We start from the raw sequence: 27,714 nt of genomic DNA, 5'->3' as shown, positions 1-27,714 counted from the left end.
TATTAGAATGATGATCAGTGGCCCTTAGAGTTGGGGGTTAGGCCCTGTATAATGAGGGCAACAGGACTGTTGCCCTTAGTGACCTGAATTGTCATGTGGCATTATATCCTCATAAAGTGCTTTATCATCAGTAATAAGGACAGTGCCCATTTCTTCCTAAAGGTCCTATCCCTAAAGAGTACTGGGGGGGGGGCGCACCTGACACAATAGGGTGGAATCTGCCTTGGTTAACATCTAAGGCCTTCCAATGAACTGGGTGAACAGTGGGTCTTAGAGGTGGAGTTACCACCCACCCCAGGAATGGTGGGGCCATCCTTGAACTTCAAGTGTGGGAGGCTTTGGCATCATTGATGAGATGATGGTGGCATCGGCCCCAGTATTTACCAATCCTTTAACAGATTTACCATCCAGAAAAATGGTCATCATGGGAGAGTGAGGAAAAATGAGGAGGATCCAAAGACTTGATTTTGCTGGGTCAGTGGTTCCTTTTACTTGCCGGGCTGAGGGTTGCCCTGTTTGGAGTTTAAAGGCTGTTGTTGGGAGCTTCTCCAGTCTCATACCCAGTGATAGCCCTTTTGGCATTAAGGGCATTTGGTCTTTGGACAAGCCCTGGGATAATCCCTACTAAGTGGACAGAATGTCCAATTCCCAGCAACTATGGTCTGGAGGGGTGGAATTATCATTCTTGTCAAGTTTGGCATTAACTAAGGCATTGATGGAAGCCATAAGGGCAGAAATGATCCCGTTCTGTGTATCAATATCATGGGCGACTGAGACCCACTTACAAATATCTTCATTTCTAACAGGTGCAATGGAATTATGCATGATGGTATTGAGCCCCTCCTAGATTAGCTGTTTAATAAGGATATCCTTGGTAGGCCCAGATGGGACACATTTTTCGACAGCATTGGTGACATGGGTCAAAAATTTAGGAAATTGCCGGGTGGTGGTAGCACACGCCTTTAATCCCAGCACTCGGGAGGCAGAGGCAGACAGATCTCTGTGAGTTCGAGACCAGCCTGGTCTACAAGAGCTAGTTCCAGGACAGGCTCCAAAACCACAGAGAAACCCTGTCTCGAAAAACCAAAACCAAAACAAAACAAAAAAAATTAGGAAATTGTTCTGCAGCCTGCTGGACAAGATTGAGGAAATAGCTTACACTGTCCTGGGGCCTACAAAATTTAAGGGCCTTGAAGACTAAGTCAGACGCTTGTTGGAAATAGGCATGCAGGCCAACCATGGATTGTGATGCAAGATCAGTATATTGTCCACGGCCAGTAAGCATATCGAGGGTGATATTAAGTCCAAATTGTAAGTTTATATGGGCTTGCTTAGGTCTGCCCTATCATCATAGGCTGAGTGCCGTTGCAGCAAAACTGAAGGGTGAAGGACTGCCTTCAACATGGGGTACCAGTTGTAATGGGTTTGAAGCTGCATGGCTCATTGTCTAAATACCTGCTCAAAATAAGGGGAATCAGGGCCAGACTCATTAGCTGCCTTTCTAATTAGGGCCAAATCCGCAATTGGAGTAGGGACTCACAGTTGAGGAGTAGGGACCCAAGGTTGAGTGGCAGCATTGGGGCCCACATTGACAAGGATGGCAAAAGGATTGGTGGGGATAGCTGTTGGTGGGAGGCAATTGCAGGTCACTCTGAGGGGGAGACTTGGGGACAGGTGACATTGCCGTGGGCCTATTTCCAGCCTCCATAGGGACAGAGTGCTGAATATCTTCCCAAAAATAGATACAGTGGGAGGGGGTTCCTTGGATGACAAGGAGCAGAAAGGCTTTGTGGTGGCTCCATCAAATTAACGATATGTTGGAAGGTTGCCCATGACAGGGTATAGAGAAAAGGGTCAAACTAATGGAAGTAGCCCCCATCTGAGGCTACTTCCAATTCCAGAAAGGAAAGGGGATTCAACCACAGTCGAATGGCCAAAGCCTTTCCATAAATTAAGAGACCAGCCACCGCCCTGATGGTTCTTTAATAGGTGGTCACGTAACTGGATTAGTTGAGAAGAGAGACTAGGAGAGGAAGTTCAACAGTCCACACTCCAAGGAATGCTCGGGACTCCCAGTAAAGCAAGAGAGCCTTCAGATAATCCTGGAGAGTGGCCCCGGGCAAAAGTTGTTAGTTGCTCTCAGGCTGGGAGGGAGTCCACGCAAGGACTAGGACTGAAAGGAAAGGGAAAGCAGTGTTTCCAGACTCAGTGTGCTGCTTATAGTGAGGGACTTCTGTGGTTTGTTAGGCCACGGCCATATGCTCACACAGTGTCTCCAGGTGAAAAGGACCTTTATTGGTGCTCTACCTCCTGGGTGGTCAGCCCTTATGTGGAAGTACTGGGACGAACTGAGTTATGATAGAGAGTTTCTAACCAGGATGACAAACGGGAAAGGAAAGAAAATGTAGGGATAGGAAAGAAAGACCCAACTTACCAAGGGCTTAGAAAAGGAAAATAGGGGTCAACTTACCATAAACAGCCAAAGGGGGTGAACTCAAGACACTGGCGGAGAATCAGGATGGGGACAGGAGCCAGGACAACAAGCAAGAAAGAAAAATGACCAAAAGAGGGTAAGGAGGACACAAAAAGAGAGCAAAAGGGTTCATACAGGTGAGGCACCAGTTGTAGTTTTTGGTGCCCTTTTGCTGCTGCCTTATGCGGTCCCTGTTTCCCAAGGGGCGGGAGCAGGGGATGAGAAGACCTCTCACACTCCGGGAGATTTTAGTACTGAAGCTGCTCTTTATTGTAAACAGGTTGGGTTTTTTTTTTTATGGGGTCAGGGAAATTCAGCTGCCACAGGAACTTTGAAACTGGCGGTTGCTGCTGGTATGTTGTGATTGGCTAGGAGCCTGTGTCATTAGTTACCATGCTTTTGGACCCCTGACAGGTTGTCTTGGCCAATTTTGCCTACTCATTGTGAGTTTGCATGAGCTTGCTTGTGCTTGCGCTATTGCCCTGCCTCAAAAACTATATAGGATTTGCCTTAGTGTTCCTCCATTTTTTTCAAGAACATTTTTGTGTTCATGTACATATTTTTTTTTGAGACAGAATCTCACTATGTATCCCTGGCTGGCCTGAAAGTCACTGTGTAGACCAAGCTGGACTCAAACTCACAGCACTTCTCCTCAGCCTCCCAGGGCCTAGGATTAAAGAGATGTGCTATCACATCCAGATTGTTAATATACATTTTAAAAAATATATTTTAATACCTGGATATCTATATATTCATGATAGTAGTGAGTTTTGAGCTTTAATGTTCTAAGTCTGCTTCATTTTTTTTCTTTTTTGAGACAGGGTTTCACTGTATAACAACAACCTTGGCTATCCTGGAACTCAATTTGTAGATTAGGCTGGCCTTGAATTCACAGAAATCTACCTGCCTCTGTCTCCTATGTGCCGGGATTAAAGGTGTGTACCACAATACCTGGCTGACCTACTTCATTCATAATATAAATTTATTAAATCTTCCTTGAAAGAAGTACTTTTGATGGTATTATTGATTTCTCAGCACCATTGAAAAGCATTTACGCCAATTCAGATGATTATAACAGATGAGAAGTGGGTTATGAGAACAATAAATAAAAATATGGTCTCCAGGGCCTAGAGAGATCTGGTAATACATATGCCTGTAATCCCAGTAACCTAAAGGCTGAAGGAGGAGGAATGCCATGATTTTGACTGAGGCCAGTCTTGGCTACATAGCAAGATCCTTTCTCAAAAAGCCCAAATAAAGAATAAAATAAAATTCACTTGTTTAATCACGTTTTTAAAACAAAACAGATGGCTTCGCTTAGAAACTTTGAATTTCAATAATAGTTCTTAATAGTTTCATGAATAATTGACTATTATTAACTCATTAATATTCTAGTAGAGTGCTTCAGACTAATAAAGTTGATTTTAAAATGAGTTTTTAATAATGTGTTGCTGCAGCTCAAAGATAACTGGAAGCTATTCCAACTAATAGTGTATCTTTGGGTTGGGTCTATCCTTGGGCCAGATTTGTTTTCTTCAAAGTTAAATGTCTCTATTTTGAGGTCATTGTTGATTTACATGCAGTTATGGAAAATATTGCAGAGAGATCTCCAAACTATAATATAATGTCACAACCAATGTGTTGGTATTAATGCAGTCAAAATAGAGAACATTTCTATCACCCCAAGGACCCTCTTCCCTGCCCATTATAGCTGTCTATATGTTAGGGGTAACATCCTATTACCCCTGCCCTCATAACCCCCAATGAGCATGGTTCTGTTAGCCACCTGTTCTCATGGGGGCTTACAGGATAAAAATTGTGTCTCTGGTTGTTTCAAAAGAGAGAAAATAAATGTCCACATGTTAGCACAGTAGGATAAAGGATGATTGGATTTGAAAACAATTGAGGGTTTTAGGTAACACAGGAAGACTGACTTTTGGAATTAAATCCTTGAGTATTATCATTTCTTTAGAAAGCATTTCCTGATGTTGGTGTTCATGGTAATCTCCCATGGTTCCTCTGGCTTAAATTTAGCTGTTTTATTATTGGTAGTATCTGATAAAATCCACGGACATTTTATTTATTTTCTGTCTCTCCTTACCTTAAGATGACTGTAGAGGTCTCTTGTCAGCTTCTGGAAGTTTGTCAGTAGTTAAAATGTAGAAGCTGGAGATGAGTTATTTACCTTTTCCTTAAATGGGATGTTTTTGAAATATTTGTCCCATTAAATAGGAGAGACATATGCTGTGAGGAAGAAAGGGGAGTTGGGACCTTAGGTGTCTTACATAGTGTCATAGTTACTGTTCTATTGATGTGAAGAGACACCACGACCAGGGAAACTCATAAAGCATTTAATTGGAAACTTGCTTTCAGTTTCAGAGAGTTCGTATATGATCATCATGGTGGGAAGCAGTCACGCATGACACTAGAGCAGTAGCTGAGAGCTTTATATCCTGATCCACAAGCAGCAAGTAGAAAGAGAGACAGACAGAAAGACAGAGAAACTGAGCCTAGTGTGGGATTTTGAAACCTCAAAGCCCACCCCCAGTGGTAAACGTCCTCTATCAAGGACACATTTATTCCTTCCCTAACAGTTCTAGTAACTGGAATCAGGCATTTAAATATATGAGCCTATGGGGCCATTCTCATTCAAACCACAACATCCAGTGAAGCTTCAATCCTGATTGAACTCACATATTCCTTTTCTTCATCTGACCCAGAGTCACTTAACTTGAGGGGAGAGAATCACAGGAGTGAACTGCCAGGCTTCTCAACAATTCCTGTGCAATACAGTATGCCCATGGAGTGCCTAATGTGTGATATGACCTAGGAACTGAACTCATATTTGTTTGTTTGGGGTATCAAGGATTGAACCTAGGGTCTTGCACATGCTAAGCCATCATTTTACCAATGAGTTACACCCACAACCTAAACTTGTACTTAATTTGGATTACTTTACATTTAAATAGTTATGTGTAGTTCATGACTGCCAAATGGATAGCACAGAGATCGCAGATTACTCATGTTGGGCTGTTTGCTATCAGTGAGACAAAGCTGAATTGCTTGCTTAAACCAGGAGGAACCTAAGTTCTTCCCAGATTTCTACGGCTTTCACCCATTTTATACCCAGCATCAGTCTCTAATATAAAGCTGAGTAAATAACTCCAAATTATCAGTTTGAGAAACAAATAATGCTTATGCCTTTACTTCTTAAGGACTGAGTTTAAAGGCATGTGCTATCACCATGCCTGGCTGCAATTGGTCCATAGTAACAGCTTGATTGTCACCTCTTATTATGATGAAGCTGCTGATGGTGGCCCTGATCATAAACATTTTCTGGAAGAGAAATTTCTGCCTCTTACATATGTCCACAAGAGGGCAGCCTGAGATCGTACATGTCTGTGGAAAAGCCATGTAAAGCCTCAAGGCATTATTGGCAGTTTCAGCTTTTTGACCATTTTTTTTCTTTCCAATTTTTGTCTTTTCTTTTTCTAATTGAAGAACATTTTGATAAGTCCCCAGACTTGCCTCAGATTATAAGCAGACTTGTTATCATCAAGATTGTGGTGCGGTGTACTGATGAAGACTTGTGTCCAGCTTAGGTAGGCACATTGGTATGGGTGCTGGTGGCTGCATCAGATCAGGCCCCCTGGGCTTTTTTTATTTTTTAACAGTTTCTCAGACAAAACAAATTCATACCAATGGAACTTAAGGTAGAGACTAAAGCCTAAAAGTGTTTTAAGATAAAAAGGATCTAGCCGGGCGATGGTGGTGCATGCCTTTAATCCCAGCACTTGGGAGGCAGAGGCAGGCGGATCTCTGTGAGTTCGAGACCAGCCTGGTCTACAGAGCTAGTCCCAGGACAGGCTCCAAAGCCACAGAGAAACCCTGTCTCGAAAAACCAAAAAAAAAAAAAAAAAAAAAAAAAAAAAAAAAAAAAAAAGCTGATGTTTTCTTTTTTTTTTTAACTTTTTTTATTGAGAAAAGGAGAAAAAAAAATTTCCTCCTCCTCCCATTCCCTCCCCCTCCTCCCACCCTTCTCCCCCTCCTCCCACCCTTCTCCCCTTCTCCCCCTCCCCCCACTCCTCTCCCCCTCCCTCTCCAGCCCAAAGAGCAGTTAGGGTTCCCTGCCCTGTGGTAAGTCCTAGGTCCTCCCCCCTCCGTCCATTTCTAGGAAGGTGAACATCCAAACTGGCTAGGCTCCCACAAAGCCAGCACATTACGTAGGTTCAAAACCCCGTGCCATTGTCCTTGGGTTCTCATCAGCCCTCATTGTTCGCCATGCTCAGAGAGTCCAGTTTTATCCCATGCTTTTTCAGTCACAGTCCAGCTGGCCTTGGTGAGCTCCCAATAGATCAGCCCCACTGTCTCAGTGGGTGGGTGCTCCCCTCATGGTCCTGACTTCTTTGCTCATGTTCTCCCTCCTTCTGTTCCTCATTGGGACCTTGTGAGCTCAGTCCGGTGCTCCACTGTGGGTCTCTGTCTCTGTCTCCATCCATCCCCATATGAAGGTTCTATGATGATATGCAAGATATTCATCATTATTGCTATAGGATAGGGTCATTTCAGGTTCCCTATCCTCAGCTGCCCAAGGAACTAACTGGGGACCTCGGCTTGGGCATCTGGGAGCCACTCTAGGTTCAAGTCTCTTGCCAACCCTAAGGTGGCTCCCTTAACTAAGAATTGTGCTTCCGTGCTCCCCTATCCAACCTTCCTTTATCCCAATCCTCCTTTTTCCCCAAGTTCCCCCCATTCTCCCCTTCTCCCTTTTCTCTCCCCATCTCCCCTTACCCCCATCCCACCCCACCCCCAAGCTCTCAATTTTCTCCCTGGCAATTTTGTCTACTTCCCATAGCCAAGAGGACAACTATATGCTTTTCCTTTGGTTCACCTTCTTACTTAGCTTCTTTGGGATCACCAATTGTTTTCTTCTTATTCCTCTAGCACTAACTTCATGGCTTCCTTACAACACTGTGTGTATCTCTGTGTCTTGGAGACACTGAGAAAGAGGTGGTAGTTGAAACTGGTCAAACCTAGAGCTATCCTAGTTATATGTAGCTCTGGAGGCTGCCAGGGAGGCCAAGTTATAGAGATCTGTTTAGGAAACAATGAATTAAGGGCTTCACCAATTGTATGGAGCATGGGGCATCATGGATCTTGGAATCTTGAAGGTGGGTGAGGTTAAAAAGACGACAGTATTAGTGGTGGTAGAAGACGAGGAAAGGAATGTAAGCTAGACGATGTGCAGGGGGGGATGCTGAGGTCAAACTGGAAAGAGACACATTGTGGGTAGCCTGGAATGAGTTGGAGCTGGATCTTTAAATCCATGATGACAAGCTGGGCAGTGGTGGCACATGCCTTTAATCCCAGTACTTGGGAGGCAGAGGCAGGTGGACCTCTGTGAGTTTGAGGCCAGCCTGGTCTACAGAGCTAGTTCCAGGACAGGCTCCAAAACTGCAGAGAAACCCGGTCTCGAAAAAAAAGAAAGAAAAAAAATTCATGATGACATTCATATTGTTGGCAATCTCATAATAATTAAGAATTGACTAAAATGAATAATAATATTATATATTTACATATAATATATAATAATAAAAATGGATAGTGTTACTTGTGTCAAGGGTTATATTTTTCTAGTACTAGTCTCTTGAGCTTTAATATCCTGATACATAATTTATACTGCAAAACCAAATATATGTTGGAAATCATGACAGTTCAATTTGTCGTGTCATTCCCTACCTATATCTCCAGTACCTACACAGTAGGCCTGGCTTCTTTGACCTTCTCTCGAATAACAAATAGAAAAGGCACTAGAAGTGCATATTGCTATGGCAAGAAAACTAGTATTCCCATATGAAGTTGGTATGATGTTCCCAGAGAAGAAGGGCCCAGATACTGGGGATGTGGTTGCATTAGAAATAAAGCTTGTGGGCTGGAGAGATGGCTCAGAGGTTAAGAGCACTGACTGCTCTTCCAGAGGTCCTGAGTTCAATTCCCAGCAATCACATGGTGGTGGCTCACAGCCATCTATAATGAGATCTGGTGCCCTCTTCTGGAATGCAAGCATACACGGAAGGAATGCTGTATACATATTAAATAAATAAATCTTTTAAAAAAAAGAAAGCTTGTTTCTCCAAAATGGCATGCTTAAGCTGTATATAGCTAATACAATAAATTATTCTAAACTTAAACGGCCCTTATTTATTTAAACTTGAATTTAGAAAACCCTTTAGGGCCTTGTGGGGAATGGGATGGAGATATGGAGATGCAGGGATAGTTCCTGGACATTTTTGGGGTAGCTGTTACTTGTTTCATCTTATTTGTTACAGATATTTGGATGATAAATATATAGGAGTATATTATTTTCATTTTTTCTGTGTAGTTCTCAGATATTAAGATTGACACCAAAGCAAACTTGGAAGAACTAAAACTTGAGGATAACATTTTACAGTACTCTCCTGAGGTGCTTGTATGTATTCACAATTGACTTATTTCAGAAAATTAAATCTTTTTCTTTCTGTATAATAATTGATATCCAAAATCATATTCACCTTTTGGCTTTTCCTCTCTCCTAAATTATTCTTCCCTGGACCTGAAAGCCAGATTAGAATAGGACTGGTGAGCTTCTCTGCACACTGCTAGATTTCTGTGTCATTTAATTGCATTTCTGACCCCCCCCCCCAGGGCCAGGCCTTGGGACAAGAATTAACTAAAGGGCTGTTGTCAGCACCACTGCACCACTCATTGGCAAACACATGTGGAAGCCATGACTACTGCCCCTGAGTTGTTAGGACTGGCTGAGAATGTTTGATGGGAAGTGAGTTCCTTGAAATGAATTGGTGATAATGGATAATACTTTTTATATCTATGCCCAAGATCATATACCCAACCATCTCTATCACTCAATAGATAAAGACAAATAAAATACTGAAAATCATGTTTTCTATCTCATAGGCATGGATGGATTTTTAAAATCAGATGAGAGACAAAGATTAGCCAAAGAGAGACGAGAAGAAAGAGAAAAATGTCTGGGTAAGTTGTATACTTTGGCTGTTGAAGTTCAAGAAAGTAGAAATGAGATAGTATCTTTTCTAAGGTCATTAGAAATATGTGAATGAATAGGAAGAGAACTAAGACTTGGTAGACAAGTCTAGAGAATTGAGGATGAACTCACATAGTGACTGGCAATGATCACAAACACTGCATAATTCTCTGAACAGTTCATTTACTCACCAAATATGGGACCTCCACTATGTCCTAGTCTGTATCCTTGGAGCTATGGACAACAATTGTCTCCACTGGGACTAGAGAGATGATTCAGTGGTTAAAAGCACTGACTGCTCTTCCAGAGAACACAGGCTCAATTTCTAGAACACACATGTCAGCTCACAGTTATCAGTAACTCCAGTCTCAGGGGTTTCAATGCCCTCTTCTGGTCTCGTTGGGCACTGCAATGCATAGTGCATATACATACATGCAGGCAAAACACCCATACACATAAACACAACAAAACCATTGCTTCCTTTGATCTGAGGAAAGCCTTGATGCCCTCATTTATCCACTATGTGTGCTCACCTTCTATTTTGGTATCTAGAAGAGCCATCCTCAAGAGAACTGTAAAAACCAACACCCATTTTCTGCATTACCACAGTATGCCCAGTTGAGAAAGGCTTTTAACCTCTAATTGGTTGAAGATACCACCATGGAGTGATGTGAGGCAGGTAGATGATAATTTCCCCTATTGGATTAAGGTGAACAAGAAGCTTTTGAATTCTTGTTTGGCCTCCTGGGCAGTTGAGGCACTATCTCCAGGGATCCTTTCCCTTGCCTGCTAAGTAGAGGTAAGGGCTTCTTAGTAAATGGCTTGATGGGAAGACAAGGTTTTACGTATCTTAATGCTTTGCCCAGATCACTGTGCATGCTCATTTAACATGATTTTATTGAATGTACCCTTAAACTATCATTATTATAGTCACTGTATGGCTTAGCTGTTGTATACAAGTTTGGCTTAATGATAGCAATAATAGCCACAATTCCTCTTTGAAGAAACATTATTTTGTGTTCTACATGCATTGTATCATTTTCTTCACCATATTATTATTACTATCTCTGTGTAACTGAGGAGAAAAACAAGGCAGAGAGATAACATATTTGACATGCCCCACACCACTTAACTTAATTACTGCATCCTAGGATTTCACCAGATTATTTCTGGTCTTAACTCAATCTGCGTAAGGAGCTCTTGGAATTACACTTATGCTTCCATTTCTCAGCTGCCAGGGAACAGCAGATCTTAGAGAAACAGAAAAGAGCCAAACTTCAGTATGAGAAACAAATTGAGGAGCGATGGAGAAAACTTGAGGAGCAACGTCAGCGAGAGGACCAGAAGAGGGCTGCAGTGGAAGAGAAGAGGAAGCAGAAGCTCCGAGAAGAAGAGGTGAGGTCCTGAGAACCTCCTACCCCAGCCAGCTCAGCAACTTACATAGGGCAAAAGTGTTTAGGGCATTTTGTATACTGCCCAAGAATGGGCTATAAGAAAGACTAACTCCCAAATCTTGCCTGATGACTTAGCATGCCACCTTTCAGTACCACAATACAAAAAGTTAGTGGGTGTAGCACTGGCAGAGTTGCAAAGAGACTTAGCCATTAGATTCAGATTTGTTGGATAACCCAGGGTAAAATGCTTGCTCTCTCTGGGCCCTGGTTTGCTTGTCTTTGCCGTGAGAGGTTGAATTTCTGATGGTTTCCAAGGCTTCTTTCAAGCATAATTTTTTATTACTAAATTAAGACACACAGGGGCTTGTCGCTTAGATTTCAGTGATAGAAAACTGAGTATTACAGCCAGGAGGAGGTCTGTGCTTTGAAGACAGACAAAGACCAACGAGTATAATATGATCATTATTTACTGCTTGAAAACTATTCTATGTTTGAATTCAAAGATGCTAGTGTATTTAAATTTTAATGTAGCTCCCTGCTTTAATCATCCTTTCCAGTTACCTTTTAAAAAAGAAATGGAATACAGTTATCACTATGGAGTCCATTATTACTAAACTTTGGAAGTGTTTTTAGGAAGCATATTTGAGTTATAGATTTTCTTAACAAGTATATTTTAAGGATGTAATCATACCCTTGTATCAGGAGATCATCATTTTTTATTCATAAGGTGTAATGACTCATCTTTTAGTATGAACAATGTAGCAGTTTGTCAATTTCCAACATTATTTAATACACAGACTTTTATTACAAACTTAGTGTTTTTAAAGTCTCTGAATGATTACTATATATATTTACTTCTTTTTATAATAAGATTTTTTTTTTTGGTTTTTTCGAGACAGGGTTTCTCTGTGGCTTTGGAGCCTGTCCTGGAACTAGCTCTGTAGACCAGGCTGGTCTCGAACTCACAGAGATCCGCCTGCCTCTGCCTCCCGAGTGCTGGGATTAAAGGCGTGCGCCACCGTCGCCCGGCATTATAATAAGAAAATAAAAACATCAGAATTAGACAGGACAAGAAAACAGAAGGAAAAGAGCCCAAGAATCAGAGACCCACTCATTTGAATGCTCAAGAATTCTATAAAAATACTAAACTGGAAGCCATATTATATAACAGAGGACCTGGTGCAGACCTGTGCAGGGCCACATACTGCTTCAGTTTTGTGAGTTCATATGAGCTTTGATCATGTTGATTTAGAGGACTTTGTTTTCTTGGTATCTGCCATCCTTTCTGGCTCTTACACTTTCCCCTCCTCTTCTATGGGGTTCCCTAAGCCCTGAGAGGAGGGACTTGATGGAAGCATCTCATTTAGGGTTGAATGTTCCAAGGACTCTCGTCTCTATAAAATGTCTAGGTGTGAGTCTCTATGTTTCTTCCCATCTGCTTCGGGAGGAAGCATTTCTGATAATGGCTGAGCAAGGCACTGGTGGTATAGCAGATTGTCATCAGGAGTAATTTTATTGCTACATTTGTTTACTTGTTTTATTTTTAGGATAGTGGTTTTGGGTTTCTGCTAGGTCCCTAGTCTCAGGTTCTTGGTCACCCAAGGAGTATGGGTTCTATCTTGTGGAGTGGGCCTTAAATCAAATCAGATATTGGTTGGTTACTCCCACAAGCTTTGTGTCACCATTGCCCTAGTATATATTTTGCAAGCAGGACACCATTGTAGATCAAAGGTTTGCGGCTAGCTTGGTGTTTACATCTCTCTTTTGGTAGCATACAAAGTACCTTCCTGCACAAACAACTTAGTTGTAAAGGCTGTATATAGGTACCAGCTCAACTTGTCCATGTTCAATGATTTGTGCATCTTCAGCAATGACACCTTACTGTCAGTTTGTGGATAACAATCAATAGTTTTGGCAACAGCCTGGGTTATATAAGGATTCCCATGGGACTGTTTTGGCCTACAGCTCAATAAGATATAACTAGTTCCAATACTGGAAGCTTCATTTGGTGATCAGAAATGGCCAATTGGCGCCTTTAATCCCAGCACTTGGGAGGCAGAGGCAGGTGGATCTCTGTGAGTTCGAGACCAGCCTGGTCTACAAAAGCTAGTTCCAGGACAGGCTCCAAAACCACAGAGAAACCCTGTCTCGAAAAACCAAAAAAAAAAAAAAAAAAAGAAATGGCCAATTGGGACTCTTGTCTACCTCATTATTTGGTAATTTCATTTAGATCACCTTCATATATGCATGTATTTTAGGAAACTTCTACTGTATTAGGTTTCCATATGACCTCCCCCCCGCCCCTTAATTTTAGCTGTCTATCCCCATATTCTCTCCCTCATCCCGCTTTCCCCATCCGCTCCCAACTCAGTCCTCCTATTCCAGCCCACCCATCTATCCATAACTGTCTATTCTATTTCCCATTCCTAATGAGATCTATCTGTACCCCAAGTCACTTACTCTTTACCTAACCTCTGTGGTTCTAGGATTGTAGCTTGGTTATCATTGACTTAATGATTATTAGCCACATATAAGTAAATATATACCATATTTTCTTCCTGGCTCTGTGATACCTCACTAAAAATGATCTTTCTTTATAATTTTATCCTTTTACCTGTAAATTTCATGACTTCATTTTTTAGTCATTACAGAACTGAGTAATACTTTGTTCTGTAAATGTACCACAGTTTCTTTATCCATTTTTCTGTTGAGGGACATCTAGGTTGTTTCCAGTTTCTTGCTATTATAAAAAGAACAATGAACATGGTTTAACAAGTACCCTTGTGGTAGGATGAAGCATCCTTTGGGTATATGCCCAAGAGTGGTATAGCTGGATCTTGAGGTAGATCAATTCCCAACTTTCTGAGGAACCACCATATTCATTTCCATGGTGACTGTACAAGTTTCCACTCCACCAGCAATGGATGAGTGTTCCTCTTGCTCCACATCCTCTCCAGCATGAGTTGTCACTTGTGCTATTGATCTTAGCCATTTTGATGGATGTAAGATGGAATCTCAACGTAGTTTTGATTTGCATTTCCCTGATGGCTACGGATGTTAGACATTTCTTTAGGTATTTCTCAGCCATTTGTGTTTACTCTTTTGACAATTCTCTCTTTAGATCTGCAATCCATTTTTAATTGGGTTGATTGTTTACTTGATATCTATCTTTCTGAGTTCTTTATATATTCTGGATATGAGCCCTCTATCAGGTGTGTCATTGATAATATTTTCCCTTTCTGTAGGCTGCCACTTTGAATAACAGTATTATTTGCTGTGCAGAAGCTTTTTAGTTTCATGAGGTCTACTTATTTGTTTTTACATCCCAACTGCAGTTTCTCCTTCCTCCTCTCCCAAGTCCCTGCCCCTCATATCCAATTCTTCTCTTCCTCCATTTCTAAAATAAATAAATAAATAAATAAATAAATAAATAAATAAATAAATAAATAAATAAATAAATACCAAGCTATACAACTGTCGCATATATGCAGAAGACTTAGGTCAGTCCCATGCAAGCTCCCTGCTTGTCATTTCAGTCTCTGTGAGCCCCTATGAATTTGTTGATTCTGTGGGTTTTCTTGTGGTATACTTGGCTTCTCTGGCTCCTACAGATTTTCTTCCCACTCTTCTGCAGGATTCCATGGGCTCCACCTAATGTTTCACTGTGGGTCTCTTGATCTGTTTCCATCAGTTGCTGGTTGAAGCCTCTCTGATGATAGTTGGGCTAGGCACCAATCTATGAGTATAGCAGAATATCATTAGGAATAATTTCTTTTAATTTTTTGGTTTGGTTATATCCTAGGTGTTTTATTCTATCCTAGGTCTCTGGGCTATCTAGCCTCTGGGTCCTGACCCTCCAGGCAGTGTCAGGGGTAAGCTCCCTCATGGTATGAGTCTCAAGCTAGAGCAGTCATTGGTTCACCACTCCTACAATTGAATATATTGTGGCTGGGTTGGTATCCCAATCCTTTCATTGGAAGTCTTGTCTAGTTACAGCAGATGGCTAGTTCAAGCTCTGTATCCTCCATTGCTAGGAGTCTTAGCTAGGGTCACCCTCATAGATTCCTGAAAGTTTTCTTAGCTTTTCACAGAAATGCCCCCAGATTCCAATTGTCAATCTTAGTACATGCTCCCTCCATCTCCTCCTTCACCTGATCCCTCCTGTTCCCATCACCACCCTACCATCTAGACCCTTTGTTGATCTTTGTGCCTGCACTCTTGGTGTTCTGTTCAGAAAGTCCTCTCTTGTGCCAATGTGTTCAAGACTATCCCCCACTTTCTTTTCTATTAGGTTCAATGTGTCTGGTTTTATGTTTTATCCACTTGGACTTGAGTTTTGTTCATGGGGATACATACAGATCTGTTTTCATTCTTCTACATTCAGACATCCAGTTTGACCAGCACCATTTTTTGAAGATACCATCTTTTTTTAAGTGCTTGTTTCTAGCTTCTTTATTAAAAAAAACAGGTGTTCATGGGTATGTGGATTTATGTGTGGGTCTTCAGTTTAATTCCATTGATTAACATGTCTCTTTGCTAATACCATGGTATTTTTATTACTGTACCTCTGAAGTACATCTTAAAATTGGGGATAGAGGTATGTCCCATGGTTTTATTATTATTCAGGATTGTTTTAGCTATCCTGAGTTTTTTGTGTTTCCATGTGAATCTAAAATTGTCCTTTCAAGATCTGTTGAAATTGTGATGGGGATTTAATTGAATTGCTAGATTGCTTTTGGTAGGATGGCTGTTTTTATTATATAATTCTACTGATCTATGAGCATGGGAGATCAATTGTTCCATCTTATAGCTTCCTCAGTTTATTTTTTCAGTGACTTGAAGTTATTATTATGTGTCTTTCATTTGCTTTTATATTTTTTGAGGCTATTGTGAAAAGTGTTGTTTTTCTGATTTCTGTTTGCCATTTATATATAGGACGTCTACTGATTTTTGTGAGTTAATTTTGTATGCAGCTACTTTGTTGAAAGTGCTATAGGAGTTTCCTGGTGGAATTTTTAGATTTACTATGTATACTGTTATATAATCTGCAAATAAAGATACTTTGACTTCTTCCTTTCTAATTTGTATCCCTCTGATATCCTTAAATTGTCTTATTGCTGTAGCTAAGACTTCAAGTGCTATACTGAATAGGTATGAAGAGAGTGGACAACCTTGTCTTGTTCCTGATTTCAGTGGAATTGCTTTGAGTTTTTCTCCATTTAATTTGATGTTGACTGTAGACATACTGTAAATTGTCTTTGTTATGTTTAGGTATATTCCTTGTATCCCTGATCTCTCTATGACTTGTATCATGAATGAGTGTTGGATTTTTTTCTAAGGCCTTTTCAGCGTCTAATGAGATGATCCTGTGGTTTTTGTCTTTCAGTTTGTATGGTAGATTACACTTATAGATTTATATATATTGAACCATTACTGCATCTCTGAGATGAAGCCTACTTGATCATGGTGGATGATCTTTTTGATGTGTTCTTGGATTCAATTTGCAAGTATTTCATTGGGAAATTTTGCAACTTATAAAGGAAATTGGTCTGTAATTCTTTTTCTTCATTGTGTCTTTGGGCCTTTATGTGGTTTGGATATCCGGGTGACTTTGACCTCATAAAACAAACTGGGAAGTGTTCCTCCTGTTTCTATTTTGAGGAATTATTTGAGGAGGGTTGACATTAACTCTTTTGTTAAAAGTCTGGTAGGATTCTGTGCTAAAACCATCTGGCCCTTGGCTTTTTTATTTTATTTTTTGATTGGGAGACTTCTAATTCTGCTTATATTTTTTAGGGGTTATAGGCCTATATAAATTATTTGATTTTTTTTGAAAAAAAATTATGTCTTTTTAAAAATTTATTTATTCTGTATCTTTTATATCATATATCTTTTTTTGTTTGCTTTTTTTTTGAGACAGGGTTTCTCTGTGTAACAGCCCTGGCTGTCCTGGAACTTCCTCTGTAGACCAGGCTGGGCTTGAACTCACAGTGGTCCACCTGCCTCTACCTCCCAAGTTCTGGGATTAAAGAAAGTCTTGCACCACCACAGCATGGCTTTACATCATGTATCTTGACTCCATTCATTTCTCCATCCCTTCTCATCTGCCTGCCGCCCCCACACCTCCTCCCACCCAAATAAAACAAAATTTAAGAGAAAAAAAGGAAAAAAATAAAATAAGGAAAACATTAAAAATCTCATCCAGAAGCACAAGTTCTGCCAGAGCCATGTTTGCCATAGTCTCTTCAGTAGAAGTGTTTCTTTTATGAATCTGGGTGCCCTTGTTTCTGGTGCATAAATGTTAAGAATTGCAGTGTCCTTTTAGTGGATTTTCCTTTGAATATTTAGTGTCCTTCTATAGATGGTTGTTTTTACTCTTTGCTCTTTCATGGTGTGTGTGGGGGGCTGTCACTCAGCTTCCAAAGAGATCACACAGAGAGTCTTATTCTTACTTATGAATGCCCAGCTTTAGCTTGGCTTGTCCTTGCCAGCTTTTCTTAGTTTATCCCTTCTACCTTTGCCTCTGGGTTTTTATCTTTATCCTATATGTCTTTCTTTATTTCTAACTCCGTGACTTTCTGTGTAGCTACGTGGCTGGCCCCTGGAGTCCTCCTTTTCTTGCTCCTTGATTTTTCTTCCCAAATTTCTCATATTTATTCTCTCTGTCTGTCAACCCCACCTACCCTTTCTCCTGCCTTGCTATTGGCTGTTCAACTCTTTATTAGACTAATCAGGTGTTTGAGACAGGCAAAGTAACACAGCTTCATAGAGAAACAAATGCAGCATAAAAGAATGCAACACATCTTTGCGTCTTTAAAACAAATGCTCTACACCATAAACAAAAGCGCATCTTAAAAATAATATTCTACAACATCCTTCCCTATCTATTCTACTTAGTTTTGGTTTGAAGTTTATTTTGTCGGACATTAAAATGGCTAAACAAGTTTGCTTCTTAGGTCCATTTGTTAGAAATACCTTTTCTCATTCTTTTACCATGAGCTAATGTCTATCCTTGATGCTAAAGTATATTTCTTGGATGCAACAGAAGGATGGATCCTGTTTTCACATCTTTTCTGTTTGATTCCTGTTGTTTTGTTTTTAGTGGTGGTGGTGGTAGTGGTGTGTGTGTGTGTGTGTGGTTTGCGTGTTTCCCCCCTTTTGATTTCCTGTTCTGGGATTATTTATTCCCTGTATTTTAATAGTTAACCTCTTTAGGTTGGTGTTTTCTTTCTAGTGCCTTCTGTAGAGCTGGATTTGTAGATAGATATTGTTTAATTTTGATTTTATCCTGGAGTGTCATTATTTTCTCCATATATGGTGATTGAAAGTTTTGCTGGTTATGGTCTTCTGTGCTGGATCTGTCCAGACACTTCTTGCTTTCAGAGTCCCCATTAAGAAGTCAGGTGTAATTCTAATAGATCTGCCTTTATATGTTACTTATTCTTTTTGCCTTGTAGTTTTTAATATTCTTTCTTTGTTCTATACATTTAACATTTTGATTTTTATGTACTGAGGGGACTTTCTTTTCTAGTCCAATCTATTTGATATTCTTGTGCTTCTTGTATTTTGATAGGCATCTCCTTTAGGTTAGAGAATTTTTCTTCTGTGAGTTTGTTGAAAATATTTTCTATGCCTTTGACCTGTTTTTTTTTCTCCTATTATTCTTATTCTTAAATTTGGTCTTTTCATAATGCCCCAGATTTTCTGGATGTTTTGTACCAGAATTTTTTTTATTTAACATTTTCTTTGACAAAGGTATCTATTTCTTCTATCGTGTCTTCAGTTCCTGAGATTCTCTCTTCAATTTGTTTTTTTTTTTTTTGCTTTTTTTTTAAAGACAGGGTTTCTCTGTAGCTTTTGGAGCCTGTCCTCAAACTATCTCTTGTAGACCAGGCTGGCCTCAAACTCACAGAGATCCGCCTGCCTCTGCCTCCTGAGTGCTGGGATTAAGGGCATGCACCACCACCGCCCGGCTTTCTCCAGTCTCTTGTATGTTGTTAGTAATGTTTGCTTCTTAGGTTCCTGTTCAAGTTCCTAAATTTTTCCTTTCCAGATTTCCCTCAGTTTTGGTTTTCCTTATTGATTCTGTTTCTACTTTCAGGTCTTAAACTGTTTTATTCATATTCCTCTACTGTTTGTTTGTGTTTTCATAGATTTCTTTAAGTGATTTATTCATTTCCTCTTTAAGGACCTCTAATATATTCATAAAGGTTGTTTTGAAGTCCTTATCTTATGCTTCAACTATATTGCATTTCTTAGGGTCTGCTGTAACAGGGTTGCTGGACTCTCTTGGAGACATACTGTCCTAGCTGTTAATGATTATGTTTTTTATTCTGGCATCTATACATTTTGGATTGGGGTGATTGTAATCCTAGGTGCTGATATTTGGTCTTGTCTTTGTCAGGTGGTCTATTTTGTACCTTAGTTTCTGTTGCCCTTTCTGGTTCTTAGGAGAGAGTTGTGGCTGTGTGTTGCGTGATAGGAAATTCTTCTGGGATCTTGATATATGTGGCCACTGAAAGTTTTAGGTAAAATGTGTTTTTGAGTATTGGGAGCTAACAGTTAGGAATGGCGACAGGCTGGGGGGACCTGAAAGGGTCTACAGGAGGGAGGAAAACCAGGATGTGGTAATTTCACTGGAAATGGGGACAGAGTGTGAGGAGGGATCACAGCCAAAGCTCTGCTATAGAGGTGGGGATGAGACTTGGAGGAATGCAGAAGGAGGTGAAAATCTGAAGTTAGCCTGCTTGTTTACCTGGTGAGAGTGGCTTGTCAGTTCCCAGGGAGTAGAAGTTGGAGGCTATGGTAAAAAAAAAAAATGAGTAGGGGGAGAGAGACTAGGAGGGGAAGATCTTTGTGATTCACTAGAGATGGGAGCCATTTGGAAGGGAGAGTGCAGCAGAACTGGGCATGAAACTGGAGGGTTGGATTTGGAAGAGCAAAGGGAGTGGTGAAGATCCTCTAGTCAGCCTACTTGCTTCCCTAGCCAGAGTCCACTCTCTCTTTTTTTAATTTTAAAGAAGACATATGTACACTGACCATGGACTGAACCACACAAATCGAGACCCACCTTTGCCTGTAAAGTGGCATCTATTGATGGTGATTTGTGTTTTCTTAGCAGATGAAGGTCTAAGCAAAGCTGTGGTTCACTGTTGCTGGCTTTAGTCTGATTGCTTTGGCTTTTTCTGGTCTCAATTTATACCTCATTCCTATCACTAAGCAACTGGTAGCCAGAGCAAGTCATATAGCCCCCTCCCAACCCTGTTTCCTCAGACCCAAAAAGGAACAGGGACTGAAGAAGGTGACTTGTAAAACTGTCCAGCAAGCACCTACCACAGAGTAATCACTAGAAATGTGACACTCTCCAGTTATTTCAGGTGACTTTGGTGGAGGCAAGGTCAAGATAGAGCTCCAGAAGACATGAAACAGTCTATGTACTGTTTTAAAAAAAACAGTAAACCACGTGAAAATAGAGGCTGAATGTTCAGAGGTTCAAGGTTATCCTTAGTTTCATAGACAGTTTGAGACTAACCCAGGCCATGTTTCAATAAAATATAAAAAAACCTTGGATAAAAATCCAAAAAAGAAAACAGAACAAAATTCACATAGGCCTGGTGGTACAGGTTTCTAATACTAGCTACTTAGGAGTCTAGGATTGTAGGATCAAAAATTCTCAGGGGATTTCTTGGCTATAGAACAAGTTCAGTTATAGCTTGAGCAATTTATTGAGACTCTATCTCAATGTAAATAGTTTAAAAAGAGTACTGAGGGTACAACTCAGTGATAGAGCACATCCCTAACACATATATATCCTTAGGTTCAATCCTCAGTATTGGCAGGAGGAACCAGTGTATGAGAACTGTTTGGGTAATTTAAGACAGATGTATCCATTCTTAGCCTGTGTGTTTTTCATGAGTCACTGGCCCATTTTCTTCCTTTCCCATCCTCCATTCCTTGATGACTTAGAGTTTGTCCCTTTCTCCCTGGAATACCTATTTTAATTCTTGACATCCTGCTGAATTGCTGATTCAAGATAAAGCTTGTAACTGCTTCTTCCAGAAAGGAACACTATGAAGATACTTCTTATGCTTCAGCACATCTTGCAGTGTGACAGAGGTCCACTTTGGCGACAATTTCTATGCATAATTTTCCTTTATAGAACATTAGTCTTAGAGGCAATTAATGTAATCAGTCTCATACTCACTGTTAATGAGGGGATGTCATGTTAGATGGTTGATCCTGATACAATTTAACCTTTAGTAGTTTAACTTCTGGATGTTTTCTGGCTTTGTGCTTTCTTTTATCCCTAATGTAATAGAGGATATAATATTATCAGCATAAACACAATCTGAAATTACTTTTTTCTTTTTCCTAGGAACTACGTGGCACAGCTTTAGCATGTCAGGTCTAAACTGAGAGCTGGGCTTTGTAAGGTTGTGTAGCAAACCCAAAAAACCAGGAGCTTGCCTTTGTCACCTGCTCCCACCCTCAGGGCCTCAGGAGACCCAGGTATAGCTTAGGGACTTTCCACACATAGGGTAACCAGTTAACCACATCAGGGTTAGTTATACTGCTGATACAAAAACTTAGCGTTTTCATGAGTGATCTATAGGGTAGTGGGTTTGCTCTGCCCTGTGGAAGTCCTCTAAAGGAAGCCTTCTGTGGTCAACTCTGGTTCTTGGAGATCTCAGTGAGGGCTGTTGAATGCTCAGCACCTGGCTCTAGAATGTTAATTTTTCCCTTAGTGCTGAATTTAAGTTCTTTCAGTCATGTTCTGTCTCTGTCAACAAAGAAAACACTTCAGTGGAAAGGTTATTCATTTGATATAGGCCATTTTGCTTCTCGAGCCTATTGTAAAGTGTTGCAGGAGTCTTACTCTTTGGCTCTGGTAGTTCGAAGATCATAAGTCCGTCATCTCCTCTCTCCCATGCACCCCTTTCCTGTTTCATATTCCTATGATGACCATGATACTGTTCTTCTAACCTTATGTGTCCCAGCACAGAAGTGGGTGATCTCAGTATCCCTTAATACCATACTAGGAGTTTAAGAATGGCCAGAACCAAATAAAAAATTATTCTGAAGTGAAACCAGTAATGAGTCAGATACATCAAGACCAGATAATCTGGCATGACATTCTGTTTTCTAAGGCAAAACCAATACCCTGACTCTTAGAGGTTTTGAGAATTAGCAGGAGTGTAGCAGTGGCAGCAGTTTCCTATGAAGGGAGCCTTGTCCAGTGTCTATTTGAGACCCTGTCCTTGAACTAACTAACTGCACTTGGTGGAAGTCACCTTCACTTCTTGAAGTATCACTTACCTTCAGAGTTGAGCTGCGCCAGGCGGTGGTGGCGCACGCCTTTAATCCCAGCACTTGGGAGGCAGAGGCAGGCGGATCTCTGTGAGTTTGAGACCAGCCTGGTCTACAGGAGCTAGTTCCAGGACAGGCTCCAAAACCACAGAGAAACCCTGTCTCGACAAACCAAAAAGAAAGAAAGAAAGAAAGAAAGAAAGAAAGAAAGAAAGAAAGAAAGAAAGAAAGAAAGAAAGAAAGAAAGAAAGAAAGAAAGAAAGAAAGGAAAGAAAGAAAGAAAGAAAGAAAGAAAGAAAGAAAGAAAGAAAGAAAGAAAGAAAGAAAGAAAGAAAGAAAGAAAGAATTGAGCTGCTAGAACAAGTTCTTGTCACCTTAAGTTTTGGTGGATAATTCATTATGCTCACCTAATCTTTATTCAGTGTAGCTTCTTGACTGATTGGTGGGATTTAGAGAAAGAGCAACTCTTTTTCTAACTAAGAAAATCTTTCAAAGAGTAGCTTCACCTTTTTAAGTTAGGTTGACATATCTAACCTTCTTATAACTGTCAGTGCTTAGTAATTAATAAAAATACTGGATATAAGCCGGGTGGTGGTGGCACGTGCTTTTAATTCCAGCACTTGGGAGGCAGAGGCAGGTGGATCTCTGTGAGTTCGAGGTCAGTCTGATCTATAAGAGCTAGACAGGCTCTAAAACTACAGTGAAACCCTGTCTCAAAAAACCAAAACAAACAAACAAACAAAAATACTGGATATAAAACAAGAAATTTATGAATTTGCCTAAACAAAAACTAGACTCAGCTGAAGTCTGGCCACTCCTAGAGGGACTTGATTGACCATGGGACTGGATATAGAAATCTGTAAAGAAGAGACCCCTGGCCAGGCGGTGGTGGCGCACGCCTTTAATCCCAGCACTCGGGAGGCAGAGGCAGGCAGATCTCTGTGAGTTCGAGACCAGCCTGGTCTACAGAGCTAGTTCCAGGACAGGTTCCAAAGCCACAGAGAAACCCTGTCTCGAAAAACCAAAAAAAAAAAAAAAAAAAAAAAAAAGAAGAGACCCCTGTGAAGCCTGTTGTGGACTACTGGGGGATTGTCTTTACAGTGTCATCCATGAGCACATACAGTAAAGGCAATAGAAAAACGTATAGCTTGCTCTCTGTCTTTGTCTCTGTCTCGCTCTCCTTTCTCTCCACTCTTCTCTCCCTTCCCCTCCCATCATAAGTTGTGATCTTTGATCCATTTTTGACTTTTTGCACAGAGTGAAAACTAGGATCTAGTTTCATTCTTCTAGGTGTGAATATCCAATTTTTCCAAATTCTCTACTGGGTTTTTAATCCAGGTTGGCCAGCTCAGTTGGTCACAGTTTTCCAGATTGGTCTAGACATCTAGTCATCTAGTCAAATGTAGACTCATCCAGAGGTAAAGAGATCAAGGGTTAAGATCCCTTTCTTTTCCTTCTCATAACCCTACATGGTAGAACAAATTGAAGAGACAAGAATATGTCTTGTCCTTCCCCAACCTCTGTTGGTTGCCAGTGATACTCAGGAGAACCACAGCTTAGTAGGCACTATGTAGTTCTAGTATTTATGAATACTCTTTTTCTAGTGTAACTAAACTTTATTTCCCTTGCTTTCTCATGCACAACCTTTTATCTGTAAACAATGGTTCCAAAAGTATGATCCTACTAGGAGTAGCACCTGAAGCTAGTTATAAAGGTAAACTCTTGGGTTAGGTGTAATTCAGTGTTTGCTTAACATGTACAAGCCTGGAGCTCTAATCCTCAGTACTGCCAAAAATAAATATAAGAAGGCACTACCTTCAGATTACTGAGAAACCCTAGGAGTAAATCCAAATCCTTTGTGCAGTTCTGATGTATCCACATTGAAAGCCACTGTTCTAAATTGTCTTATTCTTCTTTCAAATTCAGATTTATTTAGCACTGATTAAAAACTTAAGTGCCTCGGGTATTAGATCTAGCTGTTAACCTTGTATGACATGGTGATGTAAGTAATATCATCTTTATTTTATAGGTGAGAATATTGAAGCCCAGAAATGTAAAATGGTTAGAAAGCTAAAACATGCGCCACACATCTACTCAAAGTTTAAAAGAACAAGCTTCCAGTGTTAGAATCTGAGCAGCTTAAGAAATTGAGGGTGTTGAGCATGAAAAGATTTATTGCCTAAGTTTTCCAGGGATATGTCTGCTTTAGGAGAGCAAGAAGTTCTTTATAATTCTGCCTCTTAGATAGCTGTTCAGTGACAAGGCTGACTTCAGTGGTCTTTGTTCTGACTGTGTCCACTATCTTATGAGGTCCTTCTGACATGTAGAAAATCTACCAAAACTCTTCCTGAACTAAATTTATTCCAGGGTCAAGTGTTTAAAACAAATTAGGTTGCTAGTTAAATACTTACTGTTAAATAAATTCATGTAAATACTATTTAGTCTCAGTCTTGGGCAGCTGTGTTTCACTCATCTGGTAGTAAAGTTCTGTTCCTTCCAAGTTCCAACTTTTATCTGGAAGACCACCACTGTTCATCATCAGAACTTAATGGCCCAAGATCATCAGGATAGGACATCCAAGAAGTGCACACTCATGATTGGATAGTGCCTGACCCCAAACTAGAACACTGATGTTTAAGTCATGATCACTCAGGTTTTGCTATCCTAAATTAATTTTTCTTGATTGATTTTATTAATCCACAAAAAAAACTTAGCTACATATTTGTAGTTCAGTAGAGGCTTAGTCTATTCCTAGAGCAGTGTAATGACCGGCCCTATCTTGGGCTTCTCTAGTAGAAGCAAGGAGTGGTATTTGCATTGTCATTGAGGTAGTGGAGGTGCAGAATTAGAACACCTTTGCTTCACTGTCAAGAACAACTTTTTGAAACTAACACTTTGGTTAATATGGGTAATTTGATAAATCCTACTTTAAAAGAGAAGCTTGGTATCTGTTTTTATTTTCTAGTTAAAAATTACTTAGTTCCTGACACCACCCCACCTATACACATACACCTAACTGTGGCAAAGCACTAAGTGTCTTATTTTGTAGCTAGAAGTTTCTGTATCTTTGTCAAATCTTGGACTATGCAGTATTATCTTAAGAGTAATATGAGCAGAAAAGTATTACAGTATAGAAAAGGAGCTCAAAGATGAAAATGGGGCTTTATAAAATGTGTTTCAAAGTCAAGTGCTGTTCTCAAAGCTATATACAGGGCTGAAAAATTCAAATTATACTTCAATTTAAACTTTTCTCATGTTTTCAATTTGAAAGGCTATATTTGGTATTGGGACCAAATTTCAGTTCTCTTAACCAGATTTGAGACAGGCTTGAAAGAGTTAATGCTTACTGAGCATTATTCATACGCAAATCGGGAGCTGGCAGAGCAACAGCTTCTCCCCAGGGAGGAAAGGGGAGGGGACAGGACAGGATATGGTGTTCACAGTCTGTGGTTGGAGAAAAGCACTAGCCTAGCTGTATTGTTTACTCTCAACCCACCAAAAGGCATTTGGTGGTGAAGAAAGCACACATACATGGATTTGGGATGCTGAGCACAGAAAACCCCATTTGGTGACTCGTCTAGGTATCAGTGAAGTATAACTGAGTGGTTGTTACTGTTTTCTGTTAATATTCTATGCTTTTTGCTTTGGGGGATTTGGGCAGGAACGTTTGGAAGCAATGATGCGCCGGTCCCTGGAGCGTACACAGCAGCTAGAGTTGAAGAAGAAGTGTTCATGGGCAGCATCACTGGCCTCAGGGCCTGCTGGAGGACGCGATGGTGAGTTTAATGTTATCTCTGCATTGCAGGGCCCCTATGGGGAGATCACGGGCATGACTGGATGTCTGCAGGATTGGAAGATGCTATGCACAGCTTTGTAGGCACCTTTTCAGATGCTTAAACTGCTGCACTTCTTGTGTGTGTATACATTGCTCATAAAGGGAGCTGTCATTCTTCTTGCTATCAGATAGTTGAAGCATGAATACTGGGCTCTGGGGGAAAAGCAAAAGAAAAGCAAAGAAAGCAAATACAGTCTAGCTGGACTAAGCACACAGGACCAAAAATAATCTCATTTTAGGAGAGAGGTAATGAAATGGCAGGAGGCACAGTCACAGCCCTAAATGTGACTGGAAAAGGTATAGCAGTTACTCTCTAAGAAGGGCCAGCCTTTTCCTTCTTCCTCATGATTTTTTGTTGATTTTTTGATTATTTTATTTTAAAGCAACTTACTTCATTATCCAATTCATAATCATCTTTCAATTTTCAACTGCCTAAATGGATAATATCAGGATGACTTTTTCTTCTTTTCAGTGTCATAGTATATTTCAGGTATCTCAGTGTTCTGTTATGTAGGAGTTATGCACTAACTCTTTTTGAGAGCAGATGTTTAAATTACCATATCCTGACTTTGCCATCTTGTCCTTTTAATTATTTGGCAGTGAATATACATTTTCTTTTTTCCTTTTGAGAAGGCAATAACTAATTTGTTACTTTTCTTATTTCTTTATTAGAAACTAAAATACAGCAACAAATTGGAACTTTTTTTTACCTCTCTTTGCTCTGATTTTTTTTTTTCTGCATAGGTGAATCAGAAAATACCCCACCCCTTCCTCTAACTTTAGCAGCCAGCACTCTCCCTTCGGACACAGGGACCACTACAGCTGCTGCCGAGTCCACCAACGGTATACCCGAGCATCACCATACCATAGTGTTTTGTGATGACCGTTCTAATCACCCTCCTCCATCACTGTGTCTGTCTCACGTACTTTCACAATTGATTTCTTAGTCTGACTTGTCATGACTTTTTCTCTAGAGCTGTGAACAACATTCCCATATGTTTTTGTTCTTAGAGCTGCATGCTTTATATCTTAGTGTCCTGGAGACATTTCATCCTCAGCTCACTAACTTCTTCTTTAAAAAAACTCATCAGTATTTGACTTTTGTGCATTTAGACATTTAACAGTTGCATTGGCCATCTTATTTTAGGTATCAAGTAACAAGGCATTTTTCATTGCTTCTGGTGAAAAAACAAATCACACAGATTTCTAAATAGAATATTTGAGCTTGGCTAATGTGATAAATTTCTGAAGAAGTGTTCAAGAGGTAGTAATAGGGAATCCACATAGTTAGACAACTTGGCTTTATGTTTAACTCTGTCTCTCTTTCCAAAAGGCTTTTTGTTTCAGATACAAACATAGAAACTACTTATGATCTAGACTAAGAGAAACTTAGTTTGCATTTAGTAATGAATTTAGAAATACTATACATTTGAATGATAAACTGAAAATGAGAAATAGAAGGCATGTGATATTTACCAGCAATATAGAGAGGAATATTAATTGTAGGAATAAATATTTTATTTTTGGCTTTCCTCTGACACAGAATATCCTTATTGGTCTTATCACAGATTTTGCTTTATGGGTTGAGATTTGGTTCTCTCCCATGGAAAGGTGAGAACAGAGTAGTACTATCTAAGGCTAGTAACAAGGTGAGGTGTGTGAC

The 27,714-nt window shown here is 40.1% G+C and overlaps 1 protein-coding gene across 5 annotated transcripts in view; it reads left to right on the top strand.

The window, feature by feature from the left end:
* LOC121441193 (MAP7 domain-containing protein 2-like) overlaps positions 1–27,714 on the top strand; it is a 132,849-nt gene that overhangs the window by 59,217 nt on the left and 45,918 nt on the right. For all 5 annotated transcript variants that reach the window (XM_041642336.1, XM_041642333.1, XM_041642334.1 and 2 more), the window contains exons 2-5: positions 9,428–9,505; positions 10,747–10,910; positions 25,878–25,992; positions 26,796–26,894. In XM_041642336.1, the coding sequence (XP_041498270.1) occupies positions 9,428–9,505; positions 10,747–10,910; positions 25,878–25,992; positions 26,796–26,894 (456 nt within the window). The remainder of the gene's footprint in view (positions 1–9,427; positions 9,506–10,746; positions 10,911–25,877; positions 25,993–26,795; positions 26,895–27,714) is intronic.

The sequence above is a fragment of the Microtus oregoni genome, unplaced genomic scaffold, assembly GCF_018167655.1.
Source record: "Microtus oregoni isolate MIOR12 unplaced genomic scaffold, Mior012 000074F_000, whole genome shotgun sequence".
Classification (NCBI taxonomy): Eukaryota; Metazoa; Chordata; class Mammalia; order Rodentia; family Cricetidae; genus Microtus; species Microtus oregoni.
Note: the sequence above shows the minus strand (reverse complement) of the source record. Positions and strands in the feature narration are given on the sequence as shown.